Raw genomic sequence first — 15,573 nt, 5'->3', positions numbered from 1 at the left:
ACATGGAAAGATTAAGAGTTTAGTGAAGAATTGGATGTATTTACTCAGAAAGCCACATGGAAACCAGGATGACAGGAACAGAATATTGGAGGCAATGGCGGTTTCTGATATGGGTGTCTGCCCAGGGCGTCATCTTGTGGGATCTGAAATATGTACTTTGTGTGAAGGTAAATCAAAGAAAAAGAATGGAATGAATACAGTCTCCGATGTATAAAGAATACGCCAGTCATTGCCTTTTTAGTCTTTCTAACAAACAGAAATGATTTGCTCAGTATGTTACGGTATTGATCAATTTTCTTTTTGTACATGTCCTAAACTTGTTAAAACATCTTTATTTTTAAATCCTAAAAACTATCAAATTAGTTTTTAGCAAGTTGTAGACCATATTTAAAGTGTTTTAAAAAAACAAAACACATACACATTCATCTGTTTTAAATTAGGCTGTTGTGATTAAATGAAGATTACATTAAAAGTCGTCTGAGATTGAGCTTTTCTTTTCAGTGGCATAAAATCCTTCATTATGACATTTTCACTTATTGCCAGTCCCAACTGAAGCTGGGTAGGTGAACGGCATATATCTGCATCTTTGCACCTCCCACATATACGCTAACAGCTCCCTGCCCGGCCCCTTTCCAGGCTGAGCCCCAGACGGCCCTTCAGAGGAACTCAAGATTGCATAATACTCTTTTTAACGTCTGACGTATAAGAGTCGACCCTCTCTTACTTTCTGCCTATATGCTGTTCTGAAGTTCGTCCTCAGTGCAGGTCAACAGGTGAGTTCACGTTTGCTTTTTTAAAATTAATTAATTAATTAATTAATTTATTTATTTATTTATTTATTTATTTATTTATTTATTTATTTATTTATTTAGTTAGTTAGTTAGTTAGTTAGTTAGTTAGTTAGTTAGTTAGTGTTTATGTTTTGGTGAATAATTTCAGGAATGTACATATAAATATATTTATATGTTATATTTAATTTATTTAGTAATTTAGTAAATATATTTACTTATTTGATGTTTGTTTTTATTTGATAGTAACACAAGTGCATTTAATAGTCATTTATTTATGGTTGGTTTCTTAGATCATTTTACATTTTTATTTATTTACGCATTTGTGTTTTTTATTTTACCCAATAATACCCAAGCATATTTTATTTAAAATTTATTTCACATTACAAGTGTCATTTGAAGAAACCATTATTATTATTAGTAGTATTATTATTAGCATTTTACCTTTTGGGGGTCTATGTGTACATAGCTGTATATGACTGACACCAATAAAATGTCAGGCATTAAGAAAACAAAACAAACCAAGCAGTTACTAGTTTTGATATTGTTGCAGCGTTTAGGCCTAAACCCAAGGAAAGAAAACATTCGACCACAAGAAAAGGCCACAAATCCCTAGAGCTGCTTTATCAGTTGACCACAGCAGATAGGGAGAACCAGCCTTTTATAAAACGAAACAACACACGGACATACTATTTAGAAAATTAAAACATTCATCAATCTTTATATAGTGATAAAGATTGGTCAATAGACTATTGAGTCAGAAACTCATTTGTTCCTGTCTTTATGAAATGTTTTGACAATACATGGAAAAAGGGGTTTATAATTTAGAAAACTTTGAGTTTTGCCGTGATCAGCTGGCGATATCAGTCAGAACGGCCCTTGAGCATCTGCAGCATGCAGATAAGCAGCAGCTGAATGACACACCCTTGATTAGAACCTCCATGCTGAACCATTACACCACTATCATCCCTCTAGGGCTATAGTTTGTCTTCACAAATTCACTAAGACAATAAATTGCCATAACAGATGCAATAACTTCCTGCTTCCTGACTTTCGTCAGAATAAGAACAGCTCCGGTACGATGGCAGCCTTTCTTCATCACTGCCCCTTCCTGAAGTCTGTCCCACATCCAGCTTTAAGAAGATCTGGAGCTGCTTTGCTGTCCCTGGCAGACCAATGTCCCATCATCGCTCGGCAGATCACCGTGAGCGGCACGTCCTCTCTGGAGGCCAAGCTGAGCTCCTCGCCCACCAAACCCAACGGCCAGCTTCCAACAGTGGAGCAAAAGAGGAAGTTTGCTCAAACCGCAACTCAGGTGGCAGTGTCTGCATCGAAGGGCTGCCCCTTCGTCAGCTCACAGATTGGGATGGTTAAAGCTAGCCCTGAGGTTCAGGAGGATGTCAAAGATGGTAGGGATTACGTGAATGTCACAAGTTTAACTCTTAATGGAAGTCAAGTTCACGAAAATGCACAAATTCCTCTCGCAGGTTTGATGACCTCTCTGTTGAAAGGTATAAAAGAGCCTGTGTTTTCAACTTCTCATCAAACCAGCATGGCCATCCAACTCAATGACAACATGGGTAAGATTTACCATTTCCAACGTGCTCTTTATTTAACATGATAAATTCCCGTCATACCTTAAAAATACGTTGTTTCTGATGGCTAATTTCATGTCAATGTGACCCACAAACCAGTTGGACCCAGTTATGATTATGATAGCTTCTTCAAGGAAATGATTGAAGAGAAAAAGAAGGACCACACTTACAGAGTGTTTAAGACCGTAAACAGGAGCGCCAAGCAATTCCCCCATGCCGAGGATTACTCCCTTTCTGGAAGAAAGGCCTCTCAGGTCTCAGTGTGGTGCAGCAACGACTATCTGGGAATGAGCCGGCACCCAAAGGTCCTTGGTGCCATCAGGTAGGCAGACAAAGCAACAGGTAAAAATTGTCTGTATTTTAGGTCTGTTTCTCTTACTGTTCACTAATTATGTACTACTAAAATTCAGAGAAAAACACAGATATTTTAGTAGTTTACGTGGGTCCAGAAACTGCACTTTGAGTTTGGAATACCTTCAGGAATCCATCATCTGTATAACACTGTCTAAACAATTTGAAAATATTAATATTTCAATTAATATGTGTTTTTGTTGGCGATTCTTTTAACGTTCTTTGTGAGTGACAACCCCTTTATGATCCTTTTAACTCTTGGGGTATGAGCTCCCAAATCACAGGCCTCAAAACCTTTCTAAAATAAAACAGACAGCAATATGGGCATCCTTCTAAGCGTCAGACCAATCACATCCACGCATCAAAAGGCATGCAGAAAATGCAACAACAACAATTGACATTTAAATTTGCAATAAAATTGACCTACACAAGGAACAATCGCTTCATTATAAATTTAAGTCCAAACTTAAATGTACCTTTAAATTTTTGACCAACATGTTTTTTCTGACTTAAAGTTCTATTAACAATTTGTAGCAATTTGTAGCACCAAGTCAACTTGAACCTGATAGAGGATTTCTGGAGGGAGCTAAAAATTAGGGAGATGCCAAATACTGTAGGTCCTCTTTCTAAAATGTAAAAAAGAAAGAAAGTGTTTTTAATTGATACCTTTTTTTGTCTGTTAAAACAATGTGATCAGTTAACACCCTAAAACTATAAACTTATTTCCTAAACCTCAGTTTCTCTAATGAAACTGAAAGGTTAATTTCCATAAATTAAAACAAAATATTATAACAGTTACAGATCATCATAGATCTACTTAAAATTAAAAATAGCACATTTTCTTTGATTAATTCAAAACTACTTTTTTTTCAAATCCAACGAGAGATTGACGTTGCCCTTACCACATGTTAGCATGAGCTCATCCCTGCTAAAATCTAACAGGGATGCTTAGTACTTGGATTTTACGTAGGCTTACAACTACAAGTCTTATTGTATTTTAAGTCAGAAGACACACAAACAAAATAATTGCAAGGACCATTATTGTGGGAAAAAAACAAATTGCCATGTTTCATTGAGCCGGCCATTTAGTTGAGATCATTTTCCAATCATTGTTCTTGGTTATGGCCATCCTCAGAGACGCCCTGGAGAATCACGGTGCAGGAGCAGGAGGGACCCGGAACATCTCCGGCACCAGCAACTTCCACGTTTCCATGGAAAACGAGCTCGCCCAGCTGCACAAAAAAGATGCTGCTTTGGTGTTTTCCTCTTGCTTTGTTGCAAATGACTCCACCCTCTTCACTCTGGCAAAAAATCTCCCAGGTCAGTGGAGCCCATGAGCTGGATGAATAAATTCAGTCGGTGACAGGAGGTCTGAGTTGGAGTTGCTTCATAACCGTTTTCGAAAAGCCATGTTTAGGACATAAAATAAATGAGTGATTTTACAACGGAACAACGGTTTTATGCACACTATACCAATCTCAACCATAGCCCCTGACCCCTAACTGTCCTATCTAGAGTAGCCTCTCATTTCATGAGGTGTTCCCTCTGCCATGCAGGCTGCGAGATCTACTCTGATGCAGGGAACCATGCATCAATGATCCAAGGCATCAGGAACAGCAGGGCCAAGCGCTTCATCTTCCGCCACAACGACAGCCGACACCTGGAAGAACTGCTGCAGCGCTCCGACCCGAAGACTCCAAAGATCGTGGCGTTTGAGACTGTGCACTCTATGGATGGTGAGTCCACTGCAATGACAACAAACTTTATTTTAGTCTATTCTCTACAGTTGTTTTTAGTGTGTGTGTTTTATGGTCGCTGTCTGTGTTTGGATCTGCGTCAGATGTTCACTTAGACATTTCTTTAACTTGGTGATGTTAACAACAATTTTGATTCCAATAATATATGTTGGCTTGTGGTCTGATTTGAAAACACAAAACTAAAACTTGTTTTGGTTCAGAAAGTTGTGGGATCCCTGCAGGATACCTTGAGATACTGTCTCAATCTTGAGCTAATTCACTCACGTTATGAAGTCTCATGTTTTTAAAGAAAATTCCAAGTGTTTTAATTAGTTAGAAATCTAAGTTTATTATTACATTACTGAGTTTATTTTTGGGTTTTTTTGCTGCAATACCGAGTGTGGATCCTGAGGGTCTGATGAACAGGCTTTGCTCTATAATTTATTTATGCCTTACACTTGAATTTTAGGAACTTATAATAAACTAATTATCTGGTACAAAGTCTACTTTTCCTCTTTCCTGGGTCCGTTTTCCAGAAAATTAGCTCATCACACATTCTCAGTCTAATTTCATTCCATGAAAGAAAATGGTGGAACAGCTACAAATTAGCACGTGTGAGTTTTTTTTTTTTTTTGCTAAACTTATTTCCAAACTGAAAGAGGAAATTATACATATTAATTCTCCTTTCTTTGTAAAAAAAAAAAAAAGTAAATAGTGGAGAGTTAGCATTGTGGTATTCACTATACAGAAAATAATATTGGAAAATATGCCAGAATCAGTAATCACATTCAGAAATGCATAATTATGACAAGTTTATTTTTGTAATCAAGTTTTTTTTTTTCTTCAACACCATCTCCAAAGTGGGAAGAAATTTTTCTCCAGCTTCATTCTCTTTTAGTAATATCGCACATTACTGAGAACTCTATCACACAGGCGAAGTAATTTTCAAACAAAATTCCTTAAAGTCATTTTGAAAAATATATACCAAGACAAAAATACTACCCTGTATTTGTCATATAGTTTAATTTATGCACAGTGATGATATGTGTAGCTACAGGGATCCACTGTTCACCTACACACAGCTAATTTTGTCATGCTTTTCTCAGGGGCCATATGTCCTTTGGAAGAGCTGTGTGACGTCGCTCATCACTATGGGGCCCTGACGTTTGTGGATGAGGTCCACGCCGTGGGTCTGTATGGAGCCCACGGGGCCGGAGTGGGAGAGAGAGACAACATTATGCACAAGATTGACGTGGTTTCTGGGACCCTAGGTGAGTTCAGTTTGAATGTAGTGTTGTCTGAAATGCAGAAGTTATTAAGCTGCTTTGCTTTTTATTTACTTTGTTTTTGCATGAAAATGCTGCAAAAAGGCCAATTTTTGATTTAAAAAAAGAAAAGAAAATTGTTTCCACACTTGCATCAGCCATCTACTGGCTGTCATCGGTAAATTATTTGTCTGCTGGGCTTATCTCCCATGTGTAGACACTTGTATACAAACCGACACTGTCCTAAAGCCAAAATAACTGCAACAACTTTCTTCAAATGGCTCCTTTGCCACTGGTCAAATGAGAGCAGGACGGGTGAGCATCCATCGGAGGAGCAGAAGTTTTATCAGCTGGGTGTTGGTCCTCCTCCCTCTCTGGCAGCGATGATAAAGCACGCAGTTCATGCTGAGTGTAACCTAAGAACAACTGCAAGTTTTCAGATAAACACCCATATAAACTAATCCTGGATTATACCATATGACCTTTTAATTTCCTTCCTGTTAGTGTGACCCTGTAAGTGGTTTACTTTCAAGCAATCAACTAAAAAAAATTAAATACAATTGAAACCAAGATTTTTTTGATTTTTTAAAAAAAACTGCTACATACATTAGCACTGGAGTGCATGCATGCAATACTGAAAATAAGTTTACAAATTATTTGGTAATTAAAATATTAGTGCTGTTAGTTTGAAAGTACTGTGTCTTGGGCTAAAAATGCAAACGTGTTCGTTATTTTACTAATTTATGTAGCTCAGACAAAATCCGTCTTCTCTTTCCGTTTAAGGAAAAGCCTTTGGTTGCGTGGGAGGCTACATTGCCAGCAGCGCTGCCCTGGTGGACACGGTGCGCTCCTACGCAGCCGGCTTCATCTTCACCACCGCTCTACCCCCAATGGTCCTGGCAGGAGCTCTGGAGTCTGTGCGGGTCCTGAAGAGTCCCGAGGGCCAGGTGCTGCGTAGGGCCCACCAGAGGAATGTGAAACTCATGAGGCAGCTGCTCATGGACAAAGGCCTGCCTGTCGTCAATTGCCCCAGCCACATCATCCCCATTCGGGTAGGAAGCTTTCCCTAACATTTAGGAATCGCAACATACAGCGTTTTAAGCTTCAGTAACTTTCCTCATAGATTTCACGTTTTGCCTGGTCTGTCCCTGTTATTACAACACATTTCCTGTGATTACACACCACCTCTTCAAGGTTTTTACACTCTGTCACTTTAGAACAACAAATTGAAGTATATTGGATTTTGTGTGAAAGACCAATAAAAACAATCATATTTGAGAAATGGAAGAAAAAGAATACACAAATTTAACAATTACGGATATACAGAGTTTTACATTATTCATTAGGATTAATGAGCTACAATACGGCTTCCCACAAAACACAGTTTAACTTGGAGATCAAGCATCCAAAGTCTATTAATTAATTCCAAGTCATTACCACTCAGACCCTTACAGACAAAAGCTGAATCTGCCGGACCAGTCGCTTAATTAAAGTGTTTCTGTCCTGTTTTCCAGGTTGGCAATGCTGAGCTGAACACCAAGGTGAGCGACATTTTGCTGGAGAGACACAACATCTACATCCAGGCCATTAACTTCCCCACGGTGCCTCGTGGGGAGGAGCTGCTGCGCCTGGCTCCGTCTCCCCACCACAACCCTAGCATGATGGAGGACTTTGTGGGTGAGTGAGTGTGGATCTCTGCCGCAGTGAGGTCAGAGGCATACGAGTTCAATAAGCTTAAGAGAGGACACAACGACTGACGATGTAAATTGGGAGTATTTTTACAGGCCTATGGTTAGGTATGCAGGTATGCAAACTAACCGAAAAAAACAACACTATTGTTGCAAAACTTGCTTTAGGTTAATCGTAGAAGTAAAATAGCTAAAAAATTATTTATTTTTTTTTATGCCACTTTTTTTTGTGTTCACAGGGAAACTCATGGAGGTTTGGCAGGAAGTGGGTCTGCCACTCAACAGCCTAGGCACGGCTTCCTGCAACTTCTGCGACCGCCCACTACACTTTGACCTCATGAGCGAGTGGGAGAAATCTTACTTCGGCAATATGGAGCCCCAGTACATCACTGTGTCTGCTTAAAAACAAAGTCTATGCTCTGTCTCGTCACAAGCTGCGCAGTCGAAGCATAACTTTAATGAGTGCTACCGGGTTTTCGCAGACGGGCATATTAATGCACAGGCAAAATTAAACTAAAACTAAAACCCAGTATTTATTTTTTGGGCTTTTCTGTATTTTATTTTTACATATATATATATATATATATTTTTGGCTTTTTAATGAGTGTTTTCTGCCGTGAATATGATTAAAGAAACGCCTCCAGCATTTTAAAAACATGAAACCTGCACATTTGGCACTTTCTTAAATCTCCTGTGTTAAGTGTTAAGACAGTTTGAAATAAATATTCAGGTTTGCAGTCTTGCTTTCAGTAAAATAAGCATCTATTGTTTGTTACAACAATGTCATTGCTAGTGCTCTATGGTACATGTATATACAATAACAACATTATCTGACTGTGCTGTTTGGTATCTAAAAAATAATACATTTGCATCATATTATACATTATTCCGTCATGAAGACACTGATTCTAAAATTAGGCTGAACTTGGAAGACACAGGGTGCTTTGAATTGCCATGATTTGTCCTATAAGGACTTAGACGATACTTTATCAGTTTTATCCTTCCTCCAGCAGATAAATACCATAAAGGCTTCTGTGTCCACCTGAATCTTTTCTATCAGAGCTAGTTGACATTGCACGGGCTGGCCACCTCTCGTTTGACCCTTGCTCTCAGCCTGCGTAGCTCTGCGTTTTCACTGTCCACAACCAGGCCGCCTTCAATCAGAGTCCAGGCCTTATCGAGCTGCTGCTCCCCGTACTGCTGCAGAGCCGCTCGCATGAAGCACTCAGCCAATCGCTGCCTTCCCAGACCTGCCTCTACACACTGAAGGGCATGCTCCCTTTGGAGGCCCAAAGCTTGGGTGAAGTCTTCCAGAGCTGCTCCCTCTCTGGAGCAAAGCACCAAACTGTGGCCTCGCCGACACAGATCCTCCACGCAGATTCTGGGGTCGTCTGAGCAGCTAGCGTGTTTCTGGATAACGCCGTCCAGGTCAGCTACCGCCCGCTCATGAAAGGCGAGCTGCGCGAAGCAGGCGGCCCGCTGGCGAAGGTACTGTAACCTGCGGTGTCCCGTCGCTTGTACTGCTACTGTCAGGAGAGCGAGAGCCTGATTCCACTGGCCAGCCGATGACAAAATGCCGGCTTCCAGAGCTGCTGCCTGTTATAAAAACAGAGAAATTATTTCTCTCTAACCTTGTAAAGTTCATCAAATGAAAAACTAGCTGCAATGATTTTAAAACAAATCATTGCAGTTAGTTACAGTGCAAAGCTATTCACGCCTGTAGAACTTTTCCACATTTTCTCACAAATGATGCTTGACTATAGAGGTTAATTCTGTTTTCTAAGGAGGCTTCTAAAGCTAATAATTTATTATTAGGTGTCAGATTAGAAGGGGCTGATCATAAACACATCGCACTTTCATTTGCCTTTCACTTTACATTTATGCAAAGTTATGGTGAAAAAAAAGTTTAAGAAAAAGTTCAACGATATGAATTATTTTCCAAGTCAGCGTATATGAATAAAAGCTTTGCTGCAGTTTCCCTCAAGTATCTTGCACAAAGGCTTACCTGTGCCATGCATTTTCGCTGATTAAATGGGATCAGAGCCAGCAAGAAGTCCAGAGTAGATGAATCTTTCTCAGTGACTTTGCTGAGCCTGTAGGCTGCGCTACTCCTGTCCTTCTGCTGCCAGGTCTCCACCACTCCCAGCCTGGCCTGGGCTGCTGCATCCCTCGGTTCCTGGCCAAAAACCTGGCAGAGGTGGCAGGAAGCTGCCTTAGCATCACCTGAAGGAAACAGACAAAAGCAGAGAGTTACAACGTATCTTATTATTAACATCAAACTTGCCAGGAAATTCTGATTGATATCATCAAGCTCCACTATTCTCTGCACAATTTGTCAAAGATGCTGTCCCACCTTTGGCTAAAAGTGTGTCCACGTAGAGAAGATGCCATCTGGGGTCTCTGCTGTCTGTCCTCATCAATGCGCCACCAATTATGAAAGCCTCCCTCAGCTGCTCATCGTGGCAGGGAACTGACTGAGTGATCATGGTGTTTGACAAACTGGTGCGACAGAACTGATGCAGCCAGTCACAGATCAGCTTCCGGGCTTTGTCTTTGAGTGACAGGATCTCTTTGACGACCGTTTCGGCTTTTATCTGAAGAGCAGTGAGGATGTCGTGAACACATTCCTTGGTGAGAGGAGGAGACAATTGTGACACTGTCAGTTGATTGCGTTAAGACAAATATATTTTATTGTTTCCCACAAATGTTGATGTCATGAATGAGCATTGTTGAGCCACTGATAACTTTTTAGTAGCTTTTTATAAATAATTGCCATTATTTCAGCTGAAAAATACCTTTTGCTGGTTGAGCATGAGGTATGTGAAGCCCCTTCCACAGAGAGCCGGAACGTGTTTCTGATGCTCCTTCAAAATGGCACTGAAGTCGAAGATGGCCGTCTTTCTCTGGCCCAGTAACACGTAACACCTCGCTCTTTCCAACAGCGAATCTTCTGCCTCCCCACCTACAAAAAAAAAAAAGAAAAAGGAGTGCATAATTTTCAAATTGTATTAATTTATGCTACTAATTTAAAACAAATCGTGATTTTAATTCACGTGTCGCCGAAAATGTATTTGGTCGACAATATCAAACGGACTACTACAAAATATCAAGAACTCTTTAGCAGAGCTGATCACCAGAGGCCATGATAGCAATGGAGAGGTACGCCACAGCTTCCCTGACAGAGCTCTCCTCTGTCGAGGCGTCCAGGATGCGTTTAGCCGCTGTGTGGCAGTGTCCCTGCAGCAGCGCTCGGTCCTTCTGTTGTGCCACAGCCAGCAGGCTGCGCAGGCAGCTGGTCTCCCCGCATGCAAGGAGCTTTTTGAGCAGCTGAAGAAGAAAAGGATAAACAGTAAATGTAGAAATAAATGTCGTAGTAATTTGATGAGAATAGATCCTGGGATAGAATTTAGAGGTGTGTTTTTAGTTGGATGGCACCCTCAGCAATCTCTCCCATCCCTCAAGACTTAGAATGGCTGGGAGTTAGAGACAATATATAAAATTAACAAACAAGCTACAAATATTTAGCCGGTGCCTTACAGCTTCCCAGAAACAGAATTACAGATGACTGGACTGACTAAGAACCTCCTGCTGCTAATTTGTAGACGTGTGGAGGTGTAGGAAGGTGAAATGAAACAGGAAGAGATTTAGTTTATTTTTCTGCCGAGTAACCAGATTTGATCAACTTCTTATAAATTGGGAAATCTAATTAGAGGAGTATAAATGGCTTCTTGTGGGGCTCCATTTTATGAATCATTTGAGACAGTGTATAGCAAGCTGTTTGGGCAAAATTAAAGGATAATCAAGTTTGGTTGATAAAAGTTGAATTTCCTTGCCCAACAGCAAAAAAATTACAAAATTAACTTCTGTACCTGATTGGCGTCATAGTGAAAGCCCCTGTGGAGCTGCAGGAGTGCGAGGCGAGCCAGGAGAGGAGCCCGAGGATTGGGGGAACCCACAGACAGCAGTAACCTGTAGGCCTCCTCCACTCGCCCAAGCTGGTACAACACATCTGCTGTGAGGATGTGAGGCCCGTCAGCATGGGGCTGAAGGTCCATGAGCAACCCGGCCAGAGAATGGACACCAGTAGGAGTTCTAGTGTGCAAGGCAACCAATGATGCAGCATAATTATGAAGACATCGCACTAAAAACATGATTATAAAATAATGTTTTACGAGAAGGTTTGACCTGCTATATTTACATTCATGATCTTGTCTAGGGCTGAAACGGTTAATCAAATTTATTATGATGAAATGATTATTGAAATAGTAATTGATTAATTGTTAACTGGAGTATACAGACTAAAAAAAAGGCAATTTGCTGAAAGAACAACACTCAGAGCTGTGATTAAGCTAAAACTGTTGTTACATCTTGCATTTAAGATAATAATTAAAAAAACTTTCTCTGCAAACATGTTCTACCCTTAACTCTTCAAGTGGCAGTTTTAGCTTCACCTGGTTCAAATTCTGTTTAAAAACAACTTTTGCTATCAATTAATCAGAAACAAAATCACAAAATCAGCCCCACACTATATTGACATCAACTCAAGCACAAGGAGTGAAATTTTTACATGTTAATGTTAGAAGTATTTTGTAGCTGCAGATGCATCCATTGCTTCAAATGATCAAGCATGTGCTAAAGAAATGTAATGTTATTGCATTTTAGGCCATAAAATGTGTATTTTCTTATTTAAAAAGGTATTCAATTATTTGTTTATTTGCCTTTTTAATGTATTTCTAATACTGAACAAGATCAAATACTGTTGGTAAATGATAAATCTGCAGAGGGGGCAATTTTTATTATCCGATTATTCATCTGAATTATCGATAGAATAAGGTATTACGAAAATAATTGTAAGTTGCAGCCCTAATATTATAAGAGTTTGTGCCAAGATATTTACAAATATCTACGAAGCTGCTATCATGTTATTACTTCTCTTTTTCTTCCTCAAAACGTGTGTGAACCAAGCACCCTGTCAGTGTCATACCCTGCGCTGTGGTTTTCTCTCTTTGATGGCGCCTGAAGCTGCCCCTTATGTTTTGGATGCTGTGGATCTTCACTTGAACCGGACTCGGGCTTGTCCTTTACGCACCCCTCCAGCATGACTCCGCCCTGCTCGAGCAGGACTGTAAACAGCAGACCCCTAAAGTTCCACGGCACCAAGCAGCGGACTGTCAGAGCCGTTTCCCGGGGATGCAGCCTGCTGGCTGTCATGTAGTCCAGAGCTGTGAGGTAATTTGACCCAGCCATCATGCGCAGCAGCCCCCTGCCACAAAGTGCCCGCACGCAGCTGGACGGGTGCGGCGTGTTGTGCTCTAACACAGCTTGAAAATCTTCTAAGGCCCCCTTGCGGTCCCCAGAAAGAAGCCGGGCGTATCCACAAAGAACTTGGACTGTGTTTTGATAGCTCTGTTGTCCCTGGGCAGCAGCTAGTTGGCTGCAGATCGAGAGAGCCTCTTTGTGCTCCCCTCTGAGGAGCAGACAGTCAGCCAGCCTGACCCGCAGCTCTCTGCCTCCTCCATCAGGCTCCAAATGGCACAGAGTGCGTAGGGAAGTGATCACAGGGTCCAGAAGCTCTACTCCCTCTGTAGATCTTAGGTCGGCGCGGATAAGGACCCTCTCTCTGAAGCCAGACAAACCCCTCTCAGCCTGCTGACGCAGATGGTTGCGAGCTGCCGTCCCTGTCCCGTAATCGGTGAAGAGCTTTTTGAAGTAGGTTCTGGCAGTGGCAGGGTGGATCTCAAACGCCTCTCCCAGATCTGTGCACTCTTCTGCCGTTTTGCCACCTACTGAGAGACAAGCAGCTGCTCGACAGGTTAAGAGTCTGGCTTTCCTCTCTGGACCACCCTCGGGTAATTCGTCTGCAGGCTGTGGTGACAATTTCTGATGTAAAAGAGAAGTGTAGATCTCTGCACTTTCCACGAACCTGCCCGTCAAGAACAAATCTGCTGCTTGAAGTTCCTGTATTTCTCTGTCATCAGGGGAAACGGCCATTAAAAACTCAACCGCTATAGAAGCATCCTTTACATTTATTGCATTCTTCTCCATTGGGGTCGCTGACCTCTTGTTATCTAATGCAACATAAGGACATATAGGTATTATTTGATCTTTGAAGGCTTTTACTATTTTGGGCAGGTGTGCAGCTTGTCTGCTACGGACCAGTGAGGCTGTTTCTAATTTGTTATACCGATAAGCTGCTAGGTAAAGCCGTAGTCCCTTCAAACTGTGAGGCTGTGAAAAGAGGCAGGCCAGCGCTCGCGTTATCTCCAGCAACACCTGAGTCGAACCTTCCTGATGAAGATTACGTTTGCCTTCGAGCAGAGCTGTGCAGCGTGCAAAAATCTCCTCACAGCCAAGCCCGCCACTCTGGAGGAGGGATTCCATTTTAAAAATGGTGGCAGACAAATTGTTGGGGCACAGCGTTGACAGGAAAACAGCCGCAAGGCCCTTATTGATACCCTCAGCTGACTGATTGTCCCCATGACCGTTCAGCCAGCCTTCTAGAGTAGAGATGACCTTAACCAGACTGGACCTTTCCAGTTTCCTCATGTGGGATACAGCAGAGGTGGCATGAGTACTGAAGGCAGACATGTACAGTGTCGTGGCCTTCCCAGTGTTTCCACTTTGAAGGAACCTGTCTCCATCTGCACACAGCTCCGAAACATTGACTCGAGGACAAACCAAAGCAGTCATGCTTAGATGTCAGTCCCTTTCTCTTCTCTCCTCTCTTCAGCTGTTCATACAGTAAAGTCCTGCGAAATCCCACTGCGAAAGGGAGAAAAAAACTACTTTTAATAGTGCACTGTTTTAGAACTTCACCAAGTATCAATTACAAGATATATTTGTGTGACTGTGTATAGGCATTTCTGATTACAGCACCACTTTTGAACTGTTGCCCATTCAACCCCATCTACTCTGATAAGTCTGAATAAATCCTGAGCATCCTGTTCGTTCTACAAATGCGCTGTAACACAGACTGCTACAGGAGATCCTTCCTGCCCACAGCCATAGATCTGCATCAAGTCCTTGAAGAACCATGAATAATATGAGTTACAACAAAATTTAATTTCCCTTTGAGATCAATAAAGTATTTTTTTTATTTGAGTTGATTTAAAAATGATGCTGAAAATAAAAAGGAAAAAGTCTGCTTCTAATCTGGCTTTAAAAAAAACATCTTAGAGCGCCCCCGTGTGGTTTCTTTGGCTTACATTAACCCTCTTTAAGACATTTTGTTTCACCACCAAAAGCCAACAAAAGTTTGTACTTTCATAGTGAGCAAAACCACCAACCCACCTCTGTGGTAGCCTTAGCCTTGTTTTGATTTATTTATTTTTGTTCTCTTTCAGCAGGCAACCCCGGCCCCACTTATGAAACTGAATCGCTGTGGGTGCGTGGTTGCCACGACAACGCGAGCGAGTCCCAATAGCAGGGACTCCTGTGTTTATTTTTTTCGAAGATTTAGCAATTAGGCGATAGACAGAAAGTGGGCGAAGACAGAAATGAACTGACCGCGATAAGACTCGCATATCGGTGAAGCATTTCCTCGCTTTGACTCCTCTCTCTTCTCGGAACCGGTCAGTTCTCCGCGGCAGTTGTTTTCAGGAGCTCGGCTCGTGGTTGCCATTGGAAACCACAGACGCCCGTTCTCAGACTATGATAGGCCGTGGGGTTTGCGAGTGGACTGGAACCTCTCTGTGGTACGCTTATCTCAGAGCTAAAGCTGATGTAAAAATAGGAAGAGTTGCAGAGAAAGCAAAACATAAACTAAAAGATCATCAGTTTCCTTACTGCAGAAAATATAGAAAACATATATTTTTGTGTTGGCATTAGTATTTAAGCACATGTTGGACCCATTTAATGACCTCTAGATGTTAGAATTGGTTTAATTCAGAAACACTGAGGGGTCATGCCACAGCATCTTAATCAGATCTTAAAGTCTTACATTTAAGGCCACTTTAAAACCATTAAATTTTTCCTCCTTCTCTTCTTTTTTCTGTTCTGAATCATTCAGAGGTGGACTTACTGGTGTGCTTTGATAAACTGCATAACTGCATAGTCCAAATGCACTCTAACTCAAGGTTAAAATTGTCAGCTTTCAAGATTTTAGCTGGAGAGCAGAATTCATGGATTCATACCTTGAGGCAGTAAAGCTG

General features: G+C 41.3%; 2 protein-coding genes across 2 annotated transcripts; one reads left to right on the top strand and one right to left on the bottom strand.

Moving 5' to 3' along the window:
• Positions 1-606: 606 nt before the first annotated feature.
• Positions 607-8,160, top strand: LOC114144814 (5-aminolevulinate synthase, erythroid-specific, mitochondrial-like). The gene is made up of 10 exons (XM_028018013.1): positions 607-773; positions 1,849-2,197; positions 2,276-2,368; positions 2,483-2,705; positions 3,870-4,054; positions 4,291-4,470; positions 5,577-5,741; positions 6,519-6,787; positions 7,250-7,412; positions 7,663-8,160. Exons 2-10 carry the CDS (start codon positions 1,870-1,872, stop codon positions 7,824-7,826), a joined length of 1,770 nt encoding a protein of 589 aa, XP_027873814.1. The 5' UTR covers positions 607-773; positions 1,849-1,869; the 3' UTR covers positions 7,827-8,160.
• On the bottom strand, positions 8,010-15,229 carry ttc34 (tetratricopeptide repeat domain 34). The gene is made up of 8 exons (XM_028018000.1): positions 14,930-15,229; positions 12,408-14,185; positions 11,293-11,515; positions 10,558-10,750; positions 10,219-10,385; positions 9,777-10,050; positions 9,429-9,646; positions 8,010-9,019 (listed from the first exon to the last, which is right to left on the bottom strand). Exons 2-8 carry the CDS (start codon positions 14,111-14,113, stop codon positions 8,486-8,488), a joined length of 3,315 nt encoding a protein of 1,104 aa, XP_027873801.1. The 5' UTR covers positions 14,114-14,185; positions 14,930-15,229; the 3' UTR covers positions 8,010-8,485.
• Between the last annotated feature and the right edge of the window lie 344 nt (positions 15,230-15,573).

The sequence above is a fragment of the Xiphophorus couchianus genome, chromosome 1 (assembly GCF_001444195.1).
Source record: "Xiphophorus couchianus chromosome 1, X_couchianus-1.0, whole genome shotgun sequence".
In the NCBI taxonomy this organism is placed as follows: Eukaryota; Metazoa; Chordata; class Actinopteri; order Cyprinodontiformes; family Poeciliidae; genus Xiphophorus; species Xiphophorus couchianus.
Note: the sequence above shows the minus strand (reverse complement) of the source record. Positions and strands in the feature narration are given on the sequence as shown.

What these genes read in the sequence shown, in the direction of transcription:
- LOC114144814 (XM_028018013.1), top strand. Translation starts at nt 1,870, where the DNA reads ATGGCAGCCTTTCTTCATCACTGCCCCTTCCTGAAGTCTGTCCCACAT. An exon ending in TCAGGAGGATGTCAAAGATG is followed by an intron (nt 2,198 to 2,275) that starts GTAGGGATTACG and finishes TTCCTCTCGCAG; the next exon opens with GTTTGATGACCTCTCTGTTG. An exon ending in CCAACTCAATGACAACATGG is followed by an intron (nt 2,369 to 2,482) that starts GTAAGATTTACC and finishes CCCACAAACCAG; the next exon opens with TTGGACCCAGTTATGATTAT.
- ttc34 (XM_028018000.1), bottom strand. Translation starts at nt 14,113, where the DNA reads ATGACTGCTTTGGTTTGTCCTCGAGTCAATGTTTCGGAGCTGTGTGCA. An exon ending in CATTGCTATCATGGCCTCTG is followed by an intron (nt 10,386 to 10,557) that starts GTGATCAGCTCT and finishes TTTTTTTTGTAG; the next exon opens with GTGGGGAGGCAGAAGATTCG. An exon ending in TCATGCTCAACCAGCAAAAG is followed by an intron (nt 10,051 to 10,218) that starts GTATTTTTCAGC and finishes CCTCTCACCAAG; the next exon opens with GAATGTGTTCACGACATCCT.